Source organism: Pituophis catenifer, unplaced genomic scaffold, assembly GCF_029215685.1.
Source record: "Pituophis catenifer annectens isolate HBS135680 unplaced genomic scaffold, rPitCat1.0.hap2 SCAF_2, whole genome shotgun sequence".
NCBI lineage: Eukaryota > Metazoa > Chordata > Lepidosauria > Squamata > Colubridae > Pituophis > Pituophis catenifer.
The window spans coordinates 189,983,603-190,002,564 of record NW_027256882.1 but is presented as its reverse complement, the minus strand read 5'-3'; the positions used below and the strand labels follow the sequence as shown (position 1 = coordinate 190,002,564).

At 38.7% G+C, this 18,962-nt stretch overlaps 1 protein-coding gene across 1 annotated transcript in view; it reads left to right on the top strand.

The window, feature by feature from the left end:
• The window catches only part of POLQ (DNA polymerase theta), a 76,081-nt gene that overhangs the window by 32,049 nt on the left and 25,070 nt on the right, over nt 1–18,962 (top strand). The window contains exons 15-19 of the mRNA XM_070935311.1: nt 2,560–2,803; nt 5,361–7,681; nt 14,678–14,824; nt 15,300–15,493; nt 18,033–18,273. Of these exons, the coding sequence (XP_070791412.1) occupies nt 2,560–2,803; nt 5,361–7,681; nt 14,678–14,824; nt 15,300–15,493; nt 18,033–18,273 (3,147 nt within the window). The remainder of the gene's footprint in view (nt 1–2,559; nt 2,804–5,360; nt 7,682–14,677; nt 14,825–15,299; nt 15,494–18,032; nt 18,274–18,962) is intronic.

Here is an 18,962-nt window from a genome sequence, read left to right as displayed (position 1 = left end):
CATAAACAGCGAGGTTGATAAGAATTATCAATGATTAAGTTATTAATATAATGATTAGCAAAAAATTCTAACATATGAAATAGTAACTTTGTGTCCAATCAGTCAGAATCTAATGTTTTAAATGTGGCAGAAGTCTTTGAATGCAATTATAGTTCATCAATGGTCCCCAACTTAAATATTAATATTAGACATTTTAGATTAAAAGTTATTTTGACATTGATGTATTAACCTTAAATCCCCTCCCAATCCTCTAGTGAAAGAAAAGGAAATATGGACACTTTCAGCTGACTCTCCAGTGTGGTTTGCAGCTTGCTTGCCCTCGGCTGCCATAGAAACGGGGAGGAGGCATTGGCATTTGGGGTCAAGAAGGTGGGAAGTATTCCCCTGAGAATTGGAAGGGAGGTTTGCATCAACTGAGTGGAATTGTTTGGACTTTTCCAAGGCCATGTGCCTCCGGAGGCACACAACATTTTCTGAAAAGGTTTTCCCATAATATCATATTGGACGCTGATTGGTCTTTCCAGAATATGTTTTGGAATATGACAGCCCTGGAGGATAATGGGTTCCTGGTAGCTTCACGTTTGATTCTTCTCAAATCTTTGGCAGTTAATGGGCATCTTTTTTTCTCAACTTGTTTCTTGCGATACTATTGACTATTTGCAACAAACTGTTTGATGGTTCTGTGATCACACCCTAATATCTTAGCAATTTTAAGAGTGCTGCATCCCTCTGAAAGACTTTTTGACTTTTCAGAGTCAGTTAAATCTCTTTTTTGGCCCATTTTGCCTAAGGAAAAGAAGCTGCCTAATAATTATGCACACCTTGATATAGGTTGATCTCCTTAGGCTACACCCTCCCTCATTACACAAATACACATCACCTGATATGCTTATATCCACTAAGCATTCAAGCTTAATACAAGGGAGAAGAGAAAAAGAGAGAAAGGGGGGCATTGACTTCCAATTCTTCCTAGCACAGTACAAGATAAATACATTCCAACCAAAAGCAAATGTTTTACTTTTACATATTAATATATAACTAGCCATTTCTTTAACACCAAATCTTTCTAATCAACAAAACCAAAATCAAAGTTTCAATTTTTTTCTTCACAAGCACAAATTCCAGAAATGATATCCAAATAAGAACATATATTCCTCTTTAAATAAAGTATTCAATTTAACCATTTCTGCTTCATCTTCTTTGCTATGGAAATAGTATATATTTCTATTTCTATTTCTAATAGTATATATTTCTAGTAATCTTTGTGAACTGTCACCATTTTTATTTACAAAATTTATTTCATTCTTTCAGATTCTTTGGCCTTATTGAAGGGGGGAAACCTTCTTTTTTTCTTTTACCCTCCCCTTTCCCTCAAAGTACTAAACTTTTTAAAAACAAACAAAAAAACATTTTTTAAAATCAAAACTTTCTAATACATCTTATTCTTTGACTTTAACATGCAAGTTTCAAACTTCAATATTGCATTTAGCTCCCTCCCTCCAAACTACCCTTATATATTTTTTTTTCTTTTATAAACATCCTTTTTAACATACAGAGCTTTTCTTTAAACTGGTGCATCATTTTCTTTAACTTTCTCTTAATACAGGTACTCTCAGATACATTTACAATAGCTTTTGCTTACTTCAAGAGTTACTTAAACATTATATAATATATAAAACAAATATTAAAAAATACATTTTCAGTTTTTGAGTTAAACCTTTCTTTCGGTTGCACATATCAGACAGAGAAAATGCATCCTGATTCCAGTTAATTTATTAAGTTTAAGTCACTCCTTCCAGTTATCTTCATGGAGTAAAATCTTTTTCTTCTTTGGAAGAATCAAAAACTTGTAATCCTTTCTTTTTATCACAAAATCCTCAACCTTGTTAATATCCTTAAAGAAAAAACCCCAAATTTGGCCTTTTTTTCTTGCCACTCTTTCAGTTGAGTTGAGAGGTTAACATTTGAACCATAATAGTGAGGGTGAAAATGAAAGCTAATATCCAGTTCTTCCAAGGCTGCAGTTTTCTTCATATTAGCATTTTAGATAAAATGTCCGTTCTTGGTCAGTACAAGATTTTCTGAGTGAATTTTTGTAAATGTTAAAAAGCCCCATTATTCATTTTAAAAGACACCACCTAGGAGAGGGAAATAGTGCTGAACTCATTAACAGATACAAACAAACAAACAAACAAACAAATGTGGAGATAGAGGGTTACACTAGTAATGATTGAACATAAACGCAGTATATAACTTATCTTTAGATCATTTAATTCACAGAAAGATATTCTTAGCATAGCCAGACAATATGAAAGTTCAGTATTTGTTAAGTTGTTCAAAAGGCATCCATTCTTGCGTCTTAATGCATTAAAGGTTTTTTTCTTGACTTGAGTTGTGCTGCATTTGCTGGATGATTTAAACACAGATTTTTTCATGTGAGAGAACATACACCAAGGGAGTGTGAGAATTTTCAGACAGACCATTCACTAATATGGAATGGCAGATTCAACCTTTTTCCTCTTCTATTTATATTTTTAAATGTATATTTCTATATTTTAGGGATGATTACTATTTTCTGCAACCGGCTGGGATGGCACAACATGGAACAGTTGCTGTCACAGTTTCAAAGTCGCCTTAATTTTGGAATTCAAAGAGAACTCTGTGATCTTGTCCGGATATATTTGCTAAATGCACAATGTGCTAGAGCTCTTTATAATGCTGGTTTCGTCACAGTGGCTGATGTAGCTAAAGGGACTCTTGAGGCGGTGGAAAATGTTTTCAGGAATGCAGCACCATTCAGAAGGTAGGAAAACATTTCAGTATTGCTGAAAATTATTCTTTTTGTGTAGTGTAACTTGAGAAAATTTAAGTTACTGGATAATAGATTGTTTGGGTATAATTCAAAAACTCTTGGATTCTTCATCAGTGAGAGATTACAGCAAGCGGAAAAAGTACAAAAGATGCTGAAGTCCCTCTTCCTGCCAAGTTCAGCATAATTGCAATCTTCCTTCAAGGAGGGAAGAAATAACTTAACAGGCTTCCCTTTGCAACATATTTTTCTTCATTTTATTCTTTTATTCTGGAACCATTTAGCTGATATATTTTTAACACTTTGATTTTCACTGTTTTGGTCAGATAATTAGGAATTTCTTGCCATCCCATCCAAAGATATTGCTGTCCACAATCACTTCCTACTTGCACAATTTGGTTTACTGACAAAATGAAAAATCAATTTTCTGGGAAATAAGTAAGTCTTTTTAGTGAAGAGAAGATAGGATTGTATGAGATATATATAGAAAGCAATTCCATACATGAACACTTTAATTAGAGATTTTACTATTATTTCCACAGTCCTTTGGTTACTGATTTTTATCTTTTTTTTCAATGTTAACTTAATCCAGAGAACAACTTTAGTGTAGCAGCTAAGGCAGACTTGGAATCAGGAGTCCATGAGTTCTAGTCCCCACCTTAGGTACAAAGGCATCTGGGTGACCCTTGGCCAGTCACCTTCCCTTACCCTAGGAAGCAGACAATGGCAAACTACTTTTGAAATCTTCCCAAGAAAATGGCAAGAATTTATCCAGAAGTCAGCATTAACTTTAAAGTCCAAAAACATCCACACCTTAGTCCATCTCAAATATGTTGCCATTTTCTGTTTAAAATGTTTATATATGAAATCATTCCAAGGTATTCTATTCTGAAAAAACATAAAATTATAAAAAATGTTATAAAAAGTTGGAGTTAATGACTTGTTCCTTGCTGACTATATAGTAGGTCATAATTTACAATATTTAGCTCATGCTTTCCCACTTTCTTTCTTTATCCACTGCAATGTGATACTTATGTATCACAAAATAGCTTATACCCTTGTAGTTCATGAATTATCAGTAATATAAGCTATTTTTTATTTTCTTTTAATGTATTTATTTGTATCCTATCTTTATTGTTTTTATAAATAACTCAAGGTGGAAACATATCCAACACACCTTCCTCCTCCTATTTTCCCCACAACAACAACAACCCTATGAGGTGAGTTGGGCTGAGAATGAATGACTGGCCCAGACTCAGGGGGCCTTCCAATTTCTGCCCCAGTGCCTTAACCACTAGACCAAACTGACTCTCTGAACTCCATTTCAGCTCCATGTTCCTGAGTCTTGTATAAAGAGCGGTAGCTTGAAAGGTTTACAGGTAGTTCCTAATTAATTTCCACTAATTAAGACCAGAATTTTAATCACTGAGTAATGCAGTTGTAGGTGTAACATCACATGACTGCATCACTTGGTGATAGCAGTTTCAGTAGTCCCATTTGTGGCCAGGCTCTCATTCTTCTGGCCTACCGCACTCGCCTCCACTGCAACTTCCCCATCTGCCTATCTCCCTCATCTATGCCCTTTGAGCTATCCTCCATTCCACCACCTTGTGCACCCCTCATTGCCCTACATGCCCTCACTGCTCTTCTGAACTTGGTTTGGTCTTTCACTAGACGGCTGCTGGCCATGTGTACCTTCTTGTTGAGGCTTCAGAAGGCCTCATAGTCATCGGTTGCCTTGTGGAGGGCCAGACTGGGCAATCCTTATCAGCAGTGAGAGGAAAAAACTGGCAAAGATCAGTTGGGACAGCAGAAGCAGCTAACTGCAGGGCCGCCAAAAGGGCAGAGATGGAGGGGGGGAGTACGGGGGGGGGAATGTGCGGAGGCTGTCAAGCACCCATTTTGATCATGTAACCATGGGGGTGCTGCAGCTTTGAGGACTGGTCAGTACCATTCATTCAGTACCATCATAACTTCAAATGGTTGCTGAACGAATGGTTCTTAAAGGAGGAGGTCCTGTAATATGCTTATGTGCATTGCTTCTTCGGTCCTAACTTAAGTGGTGAGGAATGGAAGAGTCATTGAGGCCATGTGGGGGATTATCTGTGCCCTCAGGGTCACCTGAGTGCAAATGGGTGTGGAACCTTCTTGGGCCTGCTGAAAGGACTGCATTCATTCCCTCCCAACTTTTTTTACTTTCATTTGGTTGTTGCCCCATTTATTAACCCTCTTTGTCAAAAGCATGTGACTGATCATGCTTGATTGCTAAACTCATTCAATCTGTAAATGTCATTCTTGCTTTATTCTAGCATTTCTTTCCCTCAAGTCTGCAGATACTTCCCTTGTAGATGGCCTATCAGTCCATCTTCCTCATTCCTTTTTTACAGGTGGTCTGAAGGGAGGTATCTGTCTTCTGTCAAGTGTTCCCTTTGCCTAAAAAGATCTCCTGTGTTAGTCAAAGATAAAAGAGATACTGTATGAATTCCTTAGATATATTTAAAAATGAAAGTTATTTTTTTAATAAAACTAGCTTGTGTTTTGCTTGCTTCAGCACTCGCAGAGCAGTAGATGAAGATGAGCAAGCTGCCAAGGAACGTCTTAATACCCATTTTATGTGGATGTCTGGAATGAAGGGCTTAACTGAAGGTGAAGCAGCCCATCTGATTGTGGAGGAGGCTAAAAGACTTTTAAAGCATGACTTAGCTGTTTGGGGAGTCCAATGGAACCCCAATACCTCAATTTTATTGGATACGTCTTATACATTTTCCACAAAGGAAAGTGTTACAGAAGGCCACCGGAAACTGAAAAATAACCACAACATGACTTTATCAGAAACAAGTGTCAATTCACAAATTAAAAATACATCGTCTGTTAAACAAAAAAATAAGAGGCAGCTGGATCGTAATTCAGCAGAAGAGATTGATAATAAGGCTCCAATAGAAGAAACTGAGGGAAGAAATGACATATACTCTAGTGCCAAGAAACGAATGAATTTAAACAGAGATATGATAAATTCACATGTGAAACAGATGTTGGATGCTAAGGAAGCAATAGAAAGTGCTGAAGACATGAAGAGAAGCTTGAAAGAAGGCATAAAAAATGATGTTGCAACTAGATTTAAGTCTAACATTGAACTTCATTTTGAACAAAGAATGGATAAAAATACAAATACAAATCGCAATGGGATATTACAAGTTGCAAATATAGATGAAGTGAATACTCATACCTGCAGTTTGTCAAGCAATGTAGAATGTACTAAGAATGGTTATTCTCCTGATTTGGATCTTGTCTTCAAAGAATTTGAAGAAAGCTTCCAGCTGGATACCCAAACAGATAGACTATTACAACAACAGATGACAGATGAAACTGTTAATAAGCAACAAATCAAAGACAAAAAACTGGTAGCCAGCCTAACACAGAAAAACTGCATTGGTATAAATGGTACCAATATGTCAGAAACAAATGCTATATGTGTTAAAGATAAACTAGAGTGTGGAAAAGCATATTCAGCATTATTGCTTAGTAAAGTATCAGATTTGGGATTGCCTCAAACTGAGAAATACCCAGGAACATCAATTTGCTTAGAAACAAACTGTTTTTCTGTCTCAGATTCCCAATTGGACAGCTTCTTACGGGACTATCAAACTCCAAACTTAATAGAACAACAGCTCACTGTTCTTCCACACAATATTTCCTTTTCTCTCAGCCAGTACCCATCCAGTGTGGATATAAATGAAGCAAATCTAAATAGCAGTGATAGTTTATTGTTTAATGGAGACTTTAACCACATGGATGGCTCCCAGGATGGTGATAACAGTGAAAGGATCGTAGAGACAATTCCACAGGAGCTGGCGATCCCTCCTTTATTCAAAAGTGCTTTAAAATATGATGCCTCAGGTGAATTGAAAACAAGACCGAATAAAGCTATATCAAATGACACTATGAACCAAAAATTGTCAACGGGGTGTAATTTTATAGTGTCCAGTACTAGTTCTCTACATGAAGCAAAAATATTAAATCATGTGGTTGTACCTCCTTTTCATAAAAACAGCAAGATTAAAAACCCAGATAAGACAATAAAAAGGCTAAAAAGTAGTGAAAAGAATGTAAGTGAAATTCCACAGAAAGATTGTACAGAAGAAAATGATAACCAAATGAACAAATCTGATGTTTTATTTGATTTGAGTCCAGGAATGCAGGAAGTTTTAGACAGAGGGTTAAGCCCTTCAAATGATAAATTTGAAATGGGGCCAAAAAACAAAATGAATTTAGTGTTTTCTAAGAATACTAAAGATTCAAGAACTCCTGCCCTTTTTCCTGGTCAAAGTGAATTATCCTTGCACAAAGATTTTGGCAGAAATTGTGTAACGAGAAGGAAGGCTGATCAAAAGAACAAAAATGGAAGTTGTGTTTCTTGGATAGATGGGAACAAAATGCCTCCTTCACCACTGAATGTCATAGAGTCTACTTCACAATGCATAGAAATACCCGCTGTGACAAAAGCAAAAAACGCAATTTCTACAGTTAAAGTTCCATATATTCGGTTTTTACAGAAGGATAAATCTGATTTACACATACAGGAACAAGTATTACAACATCAACCAGAAAATTCAGAACACGTTGAGCTTAATCTTGAGGATAATTCAGTGATAAGTGAAGATTTTTCACTCCATTTATCTCAAGAAAAAGTTCCTCCAGCATCTTGCAGTGCTGATAATTTCTCAATAATTGATGTGGCAAATGATAAAACTCTCTTTCAAACGTTCATTAAAGAATGGAAAACACACACAAAAATTTCTATATCTGTAGCTTGTGAAAAGATAAAAAGCCCCCTGTCTCACAGATCAGCTATTGGTGCAAAGTTCAAGCAAGGTGAGTAGTCTGCTGTGGATCAATATTGTAGATCAATTTTACTTTTTACTTTTATTTAATTTATATACCGCCCTACTCCCGAAGGACTCAGAGCGGTGAACAGCCAACAATAAAATACATATATACAAAATTTAAAAAGCAGAAATAAAATCGAATCAAATAGTTTGGCCCAGACAAATTAAAACCCCAATCAATTTAAAACAATTTAAACTTTGAGTATTAAAAATATTAAAATTATTAAAATTGTTCAAAAAGAGGGAGAAAGTTAGGCCAGGCCCGCCTGGTGGAATAAAAAGGTCTTTAGAGCGCGGCGGAAGGTGCGCAGATCCGGGATCCTCTGGGGGGAGCTCGTTCCAGATAGTAGGTGCCCCCACAGAGAAGGCTCTCCCCCTGGGGGCCGCCAGTCGACATTGTTTGGCCGACGGCACCCGGAGGAGCCCCTCTCTATGAGAGTGTACCGGCTGGTGGGAGGCTATTGGTGGTAGTAGGCGGTCCCGCAAGTACCCAGGTCCTGAGCCATGGAGCGCTTTAAAGGTGGTAACCAAAACCTTGAAGCGCACCCGGAAGACCACCAGGAGTCAGTGCAGCTCGCGCAGGAGGGGTGTTACATGGGAGCGCCATGTCGCTCCCATTACCACCCGTGCGGCCGCACTCTGCGCCAGTTGGAGCCTCCGGGTGCTCCTCAAGGGGAGTCCCATGTAGAGAGCGTTACAATAGTCCAGGCGGGAGGTGACAAGGGCATGAGTGACCATGCGTAAGGAGTCCTGATCCAGAAAGGGACGCAACTGGCGAATCAGGCGAACCTGATAAAAAATCCTCCCGGTCACGGCCGTCAAGTGCTCTTCTAAAGACAGCCGTGAATCCAGGAGGACGCCCAAGTTGCGCGCCCTCTCCGTGGGGGCCAATGATTCGCCCCCAATAGTCAATGATGGCACCAACTGACTATATCGGGACGTCGGAAACCACAGCCACTCGGTCTTGGATGGGTTGAGCCTGAGCCTATTCCTCCCCATCCAGATCCGCACAGCCTCCAGGCACCGGGACATCACTTCAAGGGCATCGTTGGGGTGGTCCGGGGTGGAGATGTACAGCTGATCAATATTTCCAAATTTGTATTAATAAACTATTTTTTATAAAGCAATCAATTACAGATTAATTAGATAATCTAATTACAATTTTGGAAGGAAATAAATACAGAATTTTATCGCTAATGCAAGAGTGTACTGATGTCTAAGGTGGCAGGTGCTGTCCATAATTGAGGTGTACTTCATATGAAACATCAACCAAGACTGATAGTTCTTCAGGCAGTAAAGCAGTAATTTCTATATATGCATTAAACTTGATGTATCATGTTTTGTTTAGACGCAGATCACTTGTGCACATATGCATGAGCACACAGGACTTAAAATTGAATGATACTGCTAATATAAGGTCAGCCCTATAGTGCCAAAGCCAGAACATTTGAAAAGTCTTAGAAAACTGGAAAAGAATTTTAGCCACATTACTTTAGCTGATAGTCTAAAAATTGTGCAGTAGACCTTTATGTGTTAGTTTCTCAACTATGTAGCTGTGTAGTGATACTGAGTGGCTAAGCTGAACAAAGGAAAAGACAGGCAAGTATCTTCCTTATCTTGCTAAATGCCTCCCTAAAGACAATAGTTCAGAGCACTGTCTGAATATGTACATTTATAGATGTAAAACAGCAATGCTCTTAACAAATCAAAGTTGACAAATAAATTATTGGGCAATTGAAGAATGGCATGACACCTGGTCAGGAAGAGTTGTAAGTACTATATGGAAGTTAAGTTTGTGACTACGATAAATTTATCTGCTGGTGATCACCCAATAAATTTATAGTTTGGTGCTATGCTCTTATAATTATTTTACTTAGCAAAGACTTTTCAGAGATGGACTTTTCAGTGTTAACATCAGTTAATAAAAAAAGACGATTATTACAATCTAATTTCTGTTCTTTTCAACCAATTAAACTGTTCAAAAAATTATGTAAATGTGAGGATCCTGTCAATCAACATAATTATACTCTAAAAGCAAAATAAAGTAGAACCAAATTTGGTTTGAAAGTTGCAAAAGAAAGATTGAATTCAAAAACTGGCTTGATCAGGGCAGGGGCTACAGAGAAAAAAAACTAAATCTGCCGCCTCTGTCAAATCCCCAGTGCTTTTCAAAGAAAGACATTTGGGCAACTGCTAAAAATGTTTCTAGCTCCTCCATTTTAAGCCCATTTTGTCTTTCTCAGAAATGTAATCCAGAGTAAGGATAGACGGAAAGATCTGAAATTTCAAAGAATTGCAGACATAATTTCCCTTCCTACTTGTTTTTACTTCCATTTGTATTCATTATACAAATAAAACAAATTATGAGCCGCGGTGCCGCAGTAGTTAGAGTGCAGTACTGCAGGCTACTTCTGCTGACTGACTGCTGCCTGCAATTTGGCAATTCAATTCTCATGGGCTATTAGTGTGCAGAATTATTAAGCAACTAAAAACCAAAAATTTGCCCATCTCACTCGTTTATTTCCATCTTTTAAAGAGAATAATAAACAACTCAAAATTTATAAATAAACATTTCTGACAGTTCAAAAAAATCAGTGACTTGTGGACTTGAAAGATTGGAGGAAACCTAGTGGATTAATTTGGATTTGGATTATTGCTATTTGACGAGGCTAAAGAGAAAAGAAGAAAAGTTAAATAAGTTTAAAATTTGGACAATTGGGAAGGCAAATAACTGGAAAACCAAAAGGCTGTAAAATACTAAACTTTAAAGATTATAAATTTAGGGGTTTGGATAACTATGGAATTGTCTAAATCCTATTAATAATTGACTCTGTTGGAGTTTTTAAATATTGAGACATTGGAGCCATAGAGGTATATTGAGTAATTTTTATCAAATTGTTACAAAATGGATTATCGGGATAATAGAGGTATATGAAGAAATAATTTTGATGCTCAAAAGCATGCATGAAACTATAAAGAACAATAAGGAGATAAGGCAGGGGTAAAATCCAGCAGGTTCTAACAGGTTCTGGAAAACCGGTAGCAGAAATTTTGAGTAGTTTGGGGAACCGGCAAATACCACCTCTGGCTGGTCCCAGTGTGAGGTGGGAATGGGGATTTTGTAGTATCCTTCCCCTGGAGTGGGGTGGAAATGGAGATTTTGCTATATCCTTTCCCTGCTACGCCCACCAAGCCACACCATGCCCACCAAACCACACCCACAGAACTGGTAGTAAAAAAAATTGGATTTCACCACTGAGACAAGGGGATTGTCTAAAGATAAAGAAATGAGTGTAGAAGTCTCAACAACTGGGGAAAAAGATGAACATTATTTCAGAAAATAGATGAGAAATTAGAAGAAGCAGTGGAAGAGAAAAATCAAAATGTGATGCAAGAAGATAAAGATAATGAAGAGAAAGGATTGATAAGTAGGAATCAAATAGATAACTCCTTAAAAGTTTATAATATAACAGAGGGGAAAAATCTCTTAAAAAAAAAAGACTTATGGATGGGTGCTCAAATGATACAGAAGAAAGACAAAGGACAGCTCAAAGGGAATACTCAGTGGGTATAAAAATATCAAAAAAATTATAAGATTCTAAGAGAGAGAAATAAAAGATGGTGGATGTGATGTGCCGGTGCCTGGAGGCTGTGAGGATCTGGATGGGAGTCAGCAGGTTCAGACTTAACCCAGACAAGACCGAATGGCTCTGGGTATTGCCCCCTAAAGACTATGTCGATTGTCCATCCTTGGTTCTGGGGGGGGGAGAAAGTCCCCCCCTCAGAACGGGCTCGCAATCTTGGTGTCCTCCTAGACTCACAGCTGAGATTGGAACAACATTTGATGGCTGTAGCTAGGAGGACCTTTGCTCAGGTTCGTCTGGTGCACCAATTGCGACCCTACTTGGATCACGAGGCTCTCCTCACAGTCACTCATGCCCTTGTCACCTCATGGTTGGATTATTGCAACACGCTCTACATGGGGCTACGCTTGAAAAGTGTTCGGATACTACAGTTCGTCCAGAATGCAGCCGTGCGAGCTATTGTGGGTGCACCTAGATACACCCACATTACACCAATTCTCCGTGAGCTGTACTGGCTCCCTATCTGTCTCCGGGTGCAATTCAAGGTGTTGGTTATTACCTTTAAAGCCCTACATGGCTCAGGGCCAGGCTATCTTCGAGACCACCTTCTACCACATAGCTCCCAACGACCGGTAAGATCCCACAGAATCAGTCTCCTCCGGGTCCCGTCAGCTAAACAATGTCGGCTGGCGGGCCCGCGGGGGAGGGCCTTCTCTGTGGCTGCCCTGGCTCTCTGGAACCAATTACCCCCTGAGGTCCGAACTGCCCCCACCCTACTGGCCTCCTGGAAAGCGGTGAAGACCTGGCTCTTCCGGCAGGCCTGGGGCCATTGATCTCGCTACGGTGATCTTGCAAGACCCGGCCATGAATTGGAGTGTATGGGTTTTAATGTTTTCTTTTTAAACTTTTGTATGGGATATTGTTCGCATTGTTTTATTCTTTGTTATTAGCTGCCCAGAGTCCCTCGGGAGTTGGGCGGCATAAAAATGCGACTAATAAATAAATAAATGAATTAATTAAAAAGTCAACAAATAATGGAACTCCAAAAAGGTTAAGAGATGATGGATAGTGATAAAATATATTAATAAAATGAAAAAGTAGAAAATACAAATAGGGAAAATTGTAACATATATGCAAACAAATAATAGAATTTATTATAATTAAAAATAAGTTAAGGTTAGAACGTGGAAGTTTAGAATTAGGTAATCTAATTGTATTAATATTAATAGTGTGTTAAAATATATTGTGAACTTAAACTTTTAAGGATTAGAAACTGTGTGGACTTTGAGATATACTGTAATCCTGGGATTGATTAAATTTTGTTAATATTTGGCCTTATTAGTAGTCCTGGACATTTGGGATATTGAAATTATGGTGAAATAATGAGTAATTTTTAAAATATTAAATATTAGTGACTTAGTAGGGGATAACAAATACATGGTACAAAGAAATGTTATTTATGTTTAAATGAATTAATGGGAAAAAATGATAAAGAATTATAAAGAGAGAATGGTATTGTTGAAGTTGGAAGATTAGGATTATGCATACTTATTTGTATGATTATTGTTAGCATTGTTAAAAAAGGATATTGACCCAGTCAATACACTGTCCACAAAATATGTATGGTGTAAAAGGAAAACTGCAAATGAAACATGAATTAAAAAACAAAAATCAGCGACCAATATAGCCACTCTTCTTTTTAATAATAGTCATAAGACTTCCATTCATGGAATCTGTCAGTTTCTTGATCTGTTGACGATCAACTTTTTGTGCAGCAGCAAGCACAGCCTCCGAGACACCGTTCAGAGATGTTTACTGTTTTCCTTCACCATAAATCTCTCATTTAAGGACCCACAAGTTCTCAATGGGGTTTAGGTCAGGTGAGCAAGAGGGCCATGTCATTATTCTGTCATCTTTAAGGCCTTTACTGGCTAGCCAATAAAGCAGAACTTCGATCATGGTCTTCTTGAAAGATGCAGACTTTTTCCTGTACCACTGCTTGAAGAAAGCGTCTTCTAAAAAACTGGTTTGGAGGTTGATTTTGAGTCCATCTTCAACCCGAAAAGGTCCAACTAGCTCATCTTTAATAATACCAGCCCATACCAGTATCCCACCTCCACCTACCTGGCATCTGAGTCGAAATGGAGCTCTGTGCCCATTACTGGTCCAGCCACAGGCCCATCCATCTGGTCCATCAAGAGTCACTCTCATCTCATCTCATCTCATCTCATCTCATCTCATCAGACCATAAAACCTTTGAAAAATCTGTCTTCAGATATTTCTTGGTCCAGTCTTGCCGTTTCAACTTATGTTCAGTGGTGGTTGGGTTTCCTCCTTCCTTACCTTGGCCATGTCTCTGAGCACTGAGTACTTCTGGGCACTCCAGGTTGGTTGCAGTTCTGGAATATGACAGCACTGGAGGATAATGGTTCCTGGTAGCTTCACATTTGATTATTTCCAAATCTTTGGCAGTTAATGTGTGTCTTTTTTTCTCAACATGTTTCTTGTGACCCTGTTGACTATTTGCATCAAAATGTTTGATGTTTCTGTGATCACACCCCAATATCGTAGCAATTTCAAGAATGCTGCATCCCTCTGAAAGACTTCTTACAATTTTTTACTTTTCAGAGTCAGTTAAATCTCTTTTTTTAGCCCACTTTGCCTGAGGGAGACGCTGCCTAATAATTATGCACACCTTGATATAGAGTGTTGATATCCTTAGGCCGCACTCTCCCTCATTACACAAATACACATCTCCTGATACAGTATGCTTATATCCATTAAGCATTCAATTTTAATACAGCTTGGAGGTGGAAAATATGCATAAAAATGGTGATATGGTCAAAATACTCATTTGCCTAATATTTGTGAACACTGTATTTAGCATGGCAAAAACATTATTCCTTGATGCCATCGGTCTTCTTGAAATTCATCTTTGTACATTAGAATGCTCAGAACCTAATAGTTTATAGCAGGGGTGTTAAACTCAAGGCCTGCGGGGTGCTTTAGGTCTGGCCTACGGGGCCTCCTGAAAACAGTGAAGGACCAGCCCACAGTGCCTCTGCCACCAAAAATGGAGCTCCGTTTTTGCTGGCAGAAGGTTGCAGGAGGCTGTTGCAGCCGAAAATGGAGCTCTGGAGCCCATTTTTGCTGGTAGAGTGCTCGGGCCACCAGAGGCGCCCCCAACGCGAGTAACGTTGAGCTGGCCACACCCACCCCAGCCCCCTGAGGTCAAATACAACCCTGATGCGGTCCTCAATGAAATTGAGTTTGACACCGCTGATCTATAGATTTAAAAGGTTAAACAATATCAAAATAGAAAGACTGTTTTCTATATGGCTGATTGAAACTTTAAAATTATTGTAGGCTGTTTCTGTATGTCTATGATTGCTCTGTAGGAAGTACATCTCAGAAAATTCTCTGTGAGAATGATGGATTTCCTGTTCATGCCTGCGAAGACTTGCTGGTAGTTGGCTTAGCTGTGTGCTGGGGTAGAAAGGATGCTTACTACATCTCATTGCAGCAGAACCCTCAAAGCCAGATTGGTAAGAATGTATTTATTGTATACTTCCAAGGATGCAATAAATGTAGTATATGCATGTAGTACTGTAGTAACTTCATATTAATGAATTAAGTTAAAGTTAGTAGCTTTTGTTAGAAAGAACTTGGGTTTTGTTTGTTTTTAATTTACATGGAACAATTTTTTTTATAGAATGCCTGCAAATTATGCAGTTTTTAAAAAGTAATTAGGAAATGGTTTACCTGGGCCAAAAAGCCCAGCATGGACCCTAAACAACAAGAGGAAAATATCTTTGTGAGGCAGTTCTGAGTCAGGTGACAAAAAGAAAAGTATATGTAGAAATGAAAGAGAAAGAGAAATTCTTTCATTACAGTTTGCAATACAAAGAGGCAAGGAAGATTTCTTCTCTTGTATAACAAAGCACATTTATATACAAACACATGCTGTCATGGTTTCTTCCCCTCTCTTGTCTTTAATGTATGCATTTCTTGTCTCTTTAGAAGTAAGTCCCAGTTTGGCACAGCCTCCATTGGATCAAAACCTATCTGTAGCAGAAAGATTACAACATCTTAAGCTATGTCTGCAAGAGTCTGAGAGAGCATTTTCACTTGTTGTGTACGATTTTATTCAGCACTACAAGATTCTCCTGAAGGCCTGTGGCATCTCATTGGCAGGATGTTTTGAGGACCCAAAGGTTTGCTAACTTCATTTCTTATAATTCTTTTATTTCTATAATGGCACTAAATAAACTAAAGATGGGGAAGGGAAAGCATAACCTGAGAAGGAAGATGTTGTGGGGAGGAAGGAGTTTTCTTATCCTAATTGTTGCAAGTTTAGGTTCTTTGTCAAGATTCCATCTAGTTCTTATAACTACATATAAGAATCAGTGCAAGTTCAAGCATGCACTTCCAAGATGACTTGGACAACCACAAGTTCATAGAGCTTCTCTTAGATGGAAGAAAGATTATCATTAAAGCCTTGGTGGTGCAGTGATTAGAATGCAGTACTGCAAGCGACTTCTGCTGATTGCCTGCTGCCAGCAGTTTGGCAGTTTGATTCTCAGTAGCTCAAGGTTGACTCAGCCATCCATCCTTCCAAGGTCGGTAAAATGAGGACCCAGATTGTTGTTGGGGGCAATATGCCGACTCTAAGCCGCTTAGAGAGGACTGTAAAGCACTGGGAAGTGGCATTAAGTCTAAGTGCTATTGCTATTATCAGAGGAACATAGTGAAGAGGTTGACATGCACGTTCCCATAATAGAACTATATCCTAAACTGACAGATGACTTCTGTTAACAACTTCATATGCACATTAAAAAACAGGTGGAAAAGAATCTTTGTGGCAGTCCACAAGCATTCACTGGATCAATCATTTCTTCAATAATGCCATTGACTGAACCACTCACTAAGGAAGATTAAACTATCATAAAATAGTGCTTCCAATTCCCAACACTTGCAGATAACCCAAAAGGTTTACTGTGATCATTGGTACCAAAGGCTGCCAAGAAATGTTAAAAAGATTTGGAAAAGCACCCTCTTATCTAGGGTTGACAAATGTCATCAACAAAAGCAACCAATGCTGTCTCCAAAACAACCAATGCAATTACAATCTTAAAGCTTGTAGGAAGTGTGGTTGCTTTTAACAGCAAATGGTTGTGCAAAATGATCAAAGCAGCCAGGCAGGGAACCTGACTGCTGCCTATTCCCCAGGAATGATTTCGACAGCTCACCATACAGGACACAAAGTAATGATGTCTCATCTTTGTGATCATCACAGTGTAGGTATGAGCTTGTGCCCATGTCCACTCAGATTCATTTTTCCTTTGCCTTCACTGTGCTCTAAGTGTTTCTTCAGTTGCTTCATCTTCCAGAGTTTTTTTGTGAATCAGGGAACCATCCAAAGTTAACCACAGAGAGGCCATTCAGGAGCAGTAATGCCCAGTACCTGATTTACCTCTCATTGCCAGTAGCTAGTCAGGCACTCAGCCAAACTACCTGCAATATTGCTGGAAAAATCTCCAAGCGTCTGCAAGAAGCCATGAAGATCCATCAAGTGCTTAATGTAGAATACCTTGACCATTATGTTTAGAAATCACAAGTGGAAGTTAATATCATCTGGATCTGAGAATGATTTGTCCGCAGTAATAAGCTAAGAGAAATGTCCATGTCCAGGTGATTCATAAGTACTCCAAGGGTTAGAGGTCAAGCATTGACTGCCTACACATGTCAGACTCAGGAGTACTTGGGTCAATCTCTCTGAAAGCCATGAATTCCCTTGCCACTTACAAAGATCTGGATTTTGAAATCATTAATATGAACAGGCTGATACTCCAACACTAGTCTTGAGATAAAGCCAGTTAGCTTGTATAGTGATCCAGCAGAACAGCCAGTACATCAAGAGCACTCCAAACATATCTACATGGCCTGATATAAAGACATTCATGCCCTACCCCCTCAGAACCAGAACCCTTTCTCACAGGCAAGAGTCAGTACATACCGCTGCTTCCCCAGCCCTGGCTTTGAGAATTAGGATGGATCTGCATCACAGGAAGCAAGTCTCTTGAGACGGGATAGCCGTCCCTCATCCATCTAGGTCATAATAATGCATGTCCATTCTTCATGTTCATCTCCAACAGGTCATGGACTTACATGGTCTTATTGGAAACAGATTTGGTGTTTACCACATAAGCCCACCACAGGATGTAGGTGTGAGGCTACTAGGTTGGAGGTGGAGATTGGCACTAAACTGTCATTTTTTCTTCACCCGTAACAGCTTTGTGCCTTGCGTTGTACCTCCTTCAAAATATCATAACCAGAATATATCCACCTACTTCCCCACTACACAAACCTAGCTTTGCACTACGATGTTCAGATACTATTAAGGCACTTCACACAATTATCAGGCACCAGCAATACAGCCATTCATATTGGCACCCTCATTAAAATATTAACACATGAATAAATGTTTAAAAGACAAAGACTATGGTCTATGGTATTAGCACAGAATAGCTGCTAAATGTAAAGATCTGTAAAACAGAGTGACCATTGGAACTCATGCTTCTACTATTGAATTCTGGGAACCAGTAATCCTATAAATCTGACTTCTGAAGTGGGATATAGATATGTCAACAACATATTTGCATTTTTGCAAGTCTTGTCTATGTTGCATTTTTGTGAGAAATGTGCTTTTTCCATATTATCTTGTGAATACTGAACATTCTTTTCTTACTCTAGGTAGCATGCTGGTTAATGGACCCTGGATCAAAAGAAGATTCCTTTCACAATATGGTTGCCAATTTCCTTCCTCAGGACTTATTCTTGCTAGACAAAATTGGAGCAGGTCACGGAAATCAGAGCCTTGGTCTCAGTGCCAGTACGGATCAGTCTGGACGCTACAGGGCATCTGTAGAGGCTGTTCTTGTCTTTCATATCATAGAAAAACTCCATATTATACTGCATAAGGATAACTTGCAAGGTAAAAAGGCTATAGATTGACACTATCATTTAACGAAAAACATTAAATGATTAAAATTCATCCTGAGCTTCAAAATAATACATGTAAATATTGTAGACTGTTGTGTCACAATGTTATATTTTGCTATCGTAAAGGTTTCAGACAATCATGTGTCTGATTTTGAAGCATCAGAACACTATAAGCATCAACAGAAAATGAAAAAAAATGAATTGAGTGACAGCAGTTAAAGCCAATTGTTCTTTATGGTCAGTGTAGATTTAGACCTTGTTATTTATTAATTAGCTTTTAACTTTCTAGTTTTTTGGACCATAAGAAAGGCTGAGCACCAAAGAATTGAGGCCTTTGAACTATGGTGCTGGAGAAGACTCCTGAGAGTCCCTTGGACTGCAAGGCGATCAAACCGGTCAGTCGTAGAGGAGATCAACCCTGGCTGCTCTTTAGAAGGCCAGAGCCTGAAGATGAAACTCAAATACTTTGGCCACTTAATAAGAAGGAAGGACTCACTGGAGAAGAGCCTAATGCTGGGAAAGATTGAGGGCAAAAGAAGAATGGGACAGCAGAGAATGAGGTGGCTGGATGGAGTCACTGAAGCAGTAGGCGTGAGCTTAAATGGACTCCAGAGGATGGTAGAGGACAGGATGGCCTGGAGGAACGTTGTCCATTGGGTTGCGATGGGTCAGACACAACTT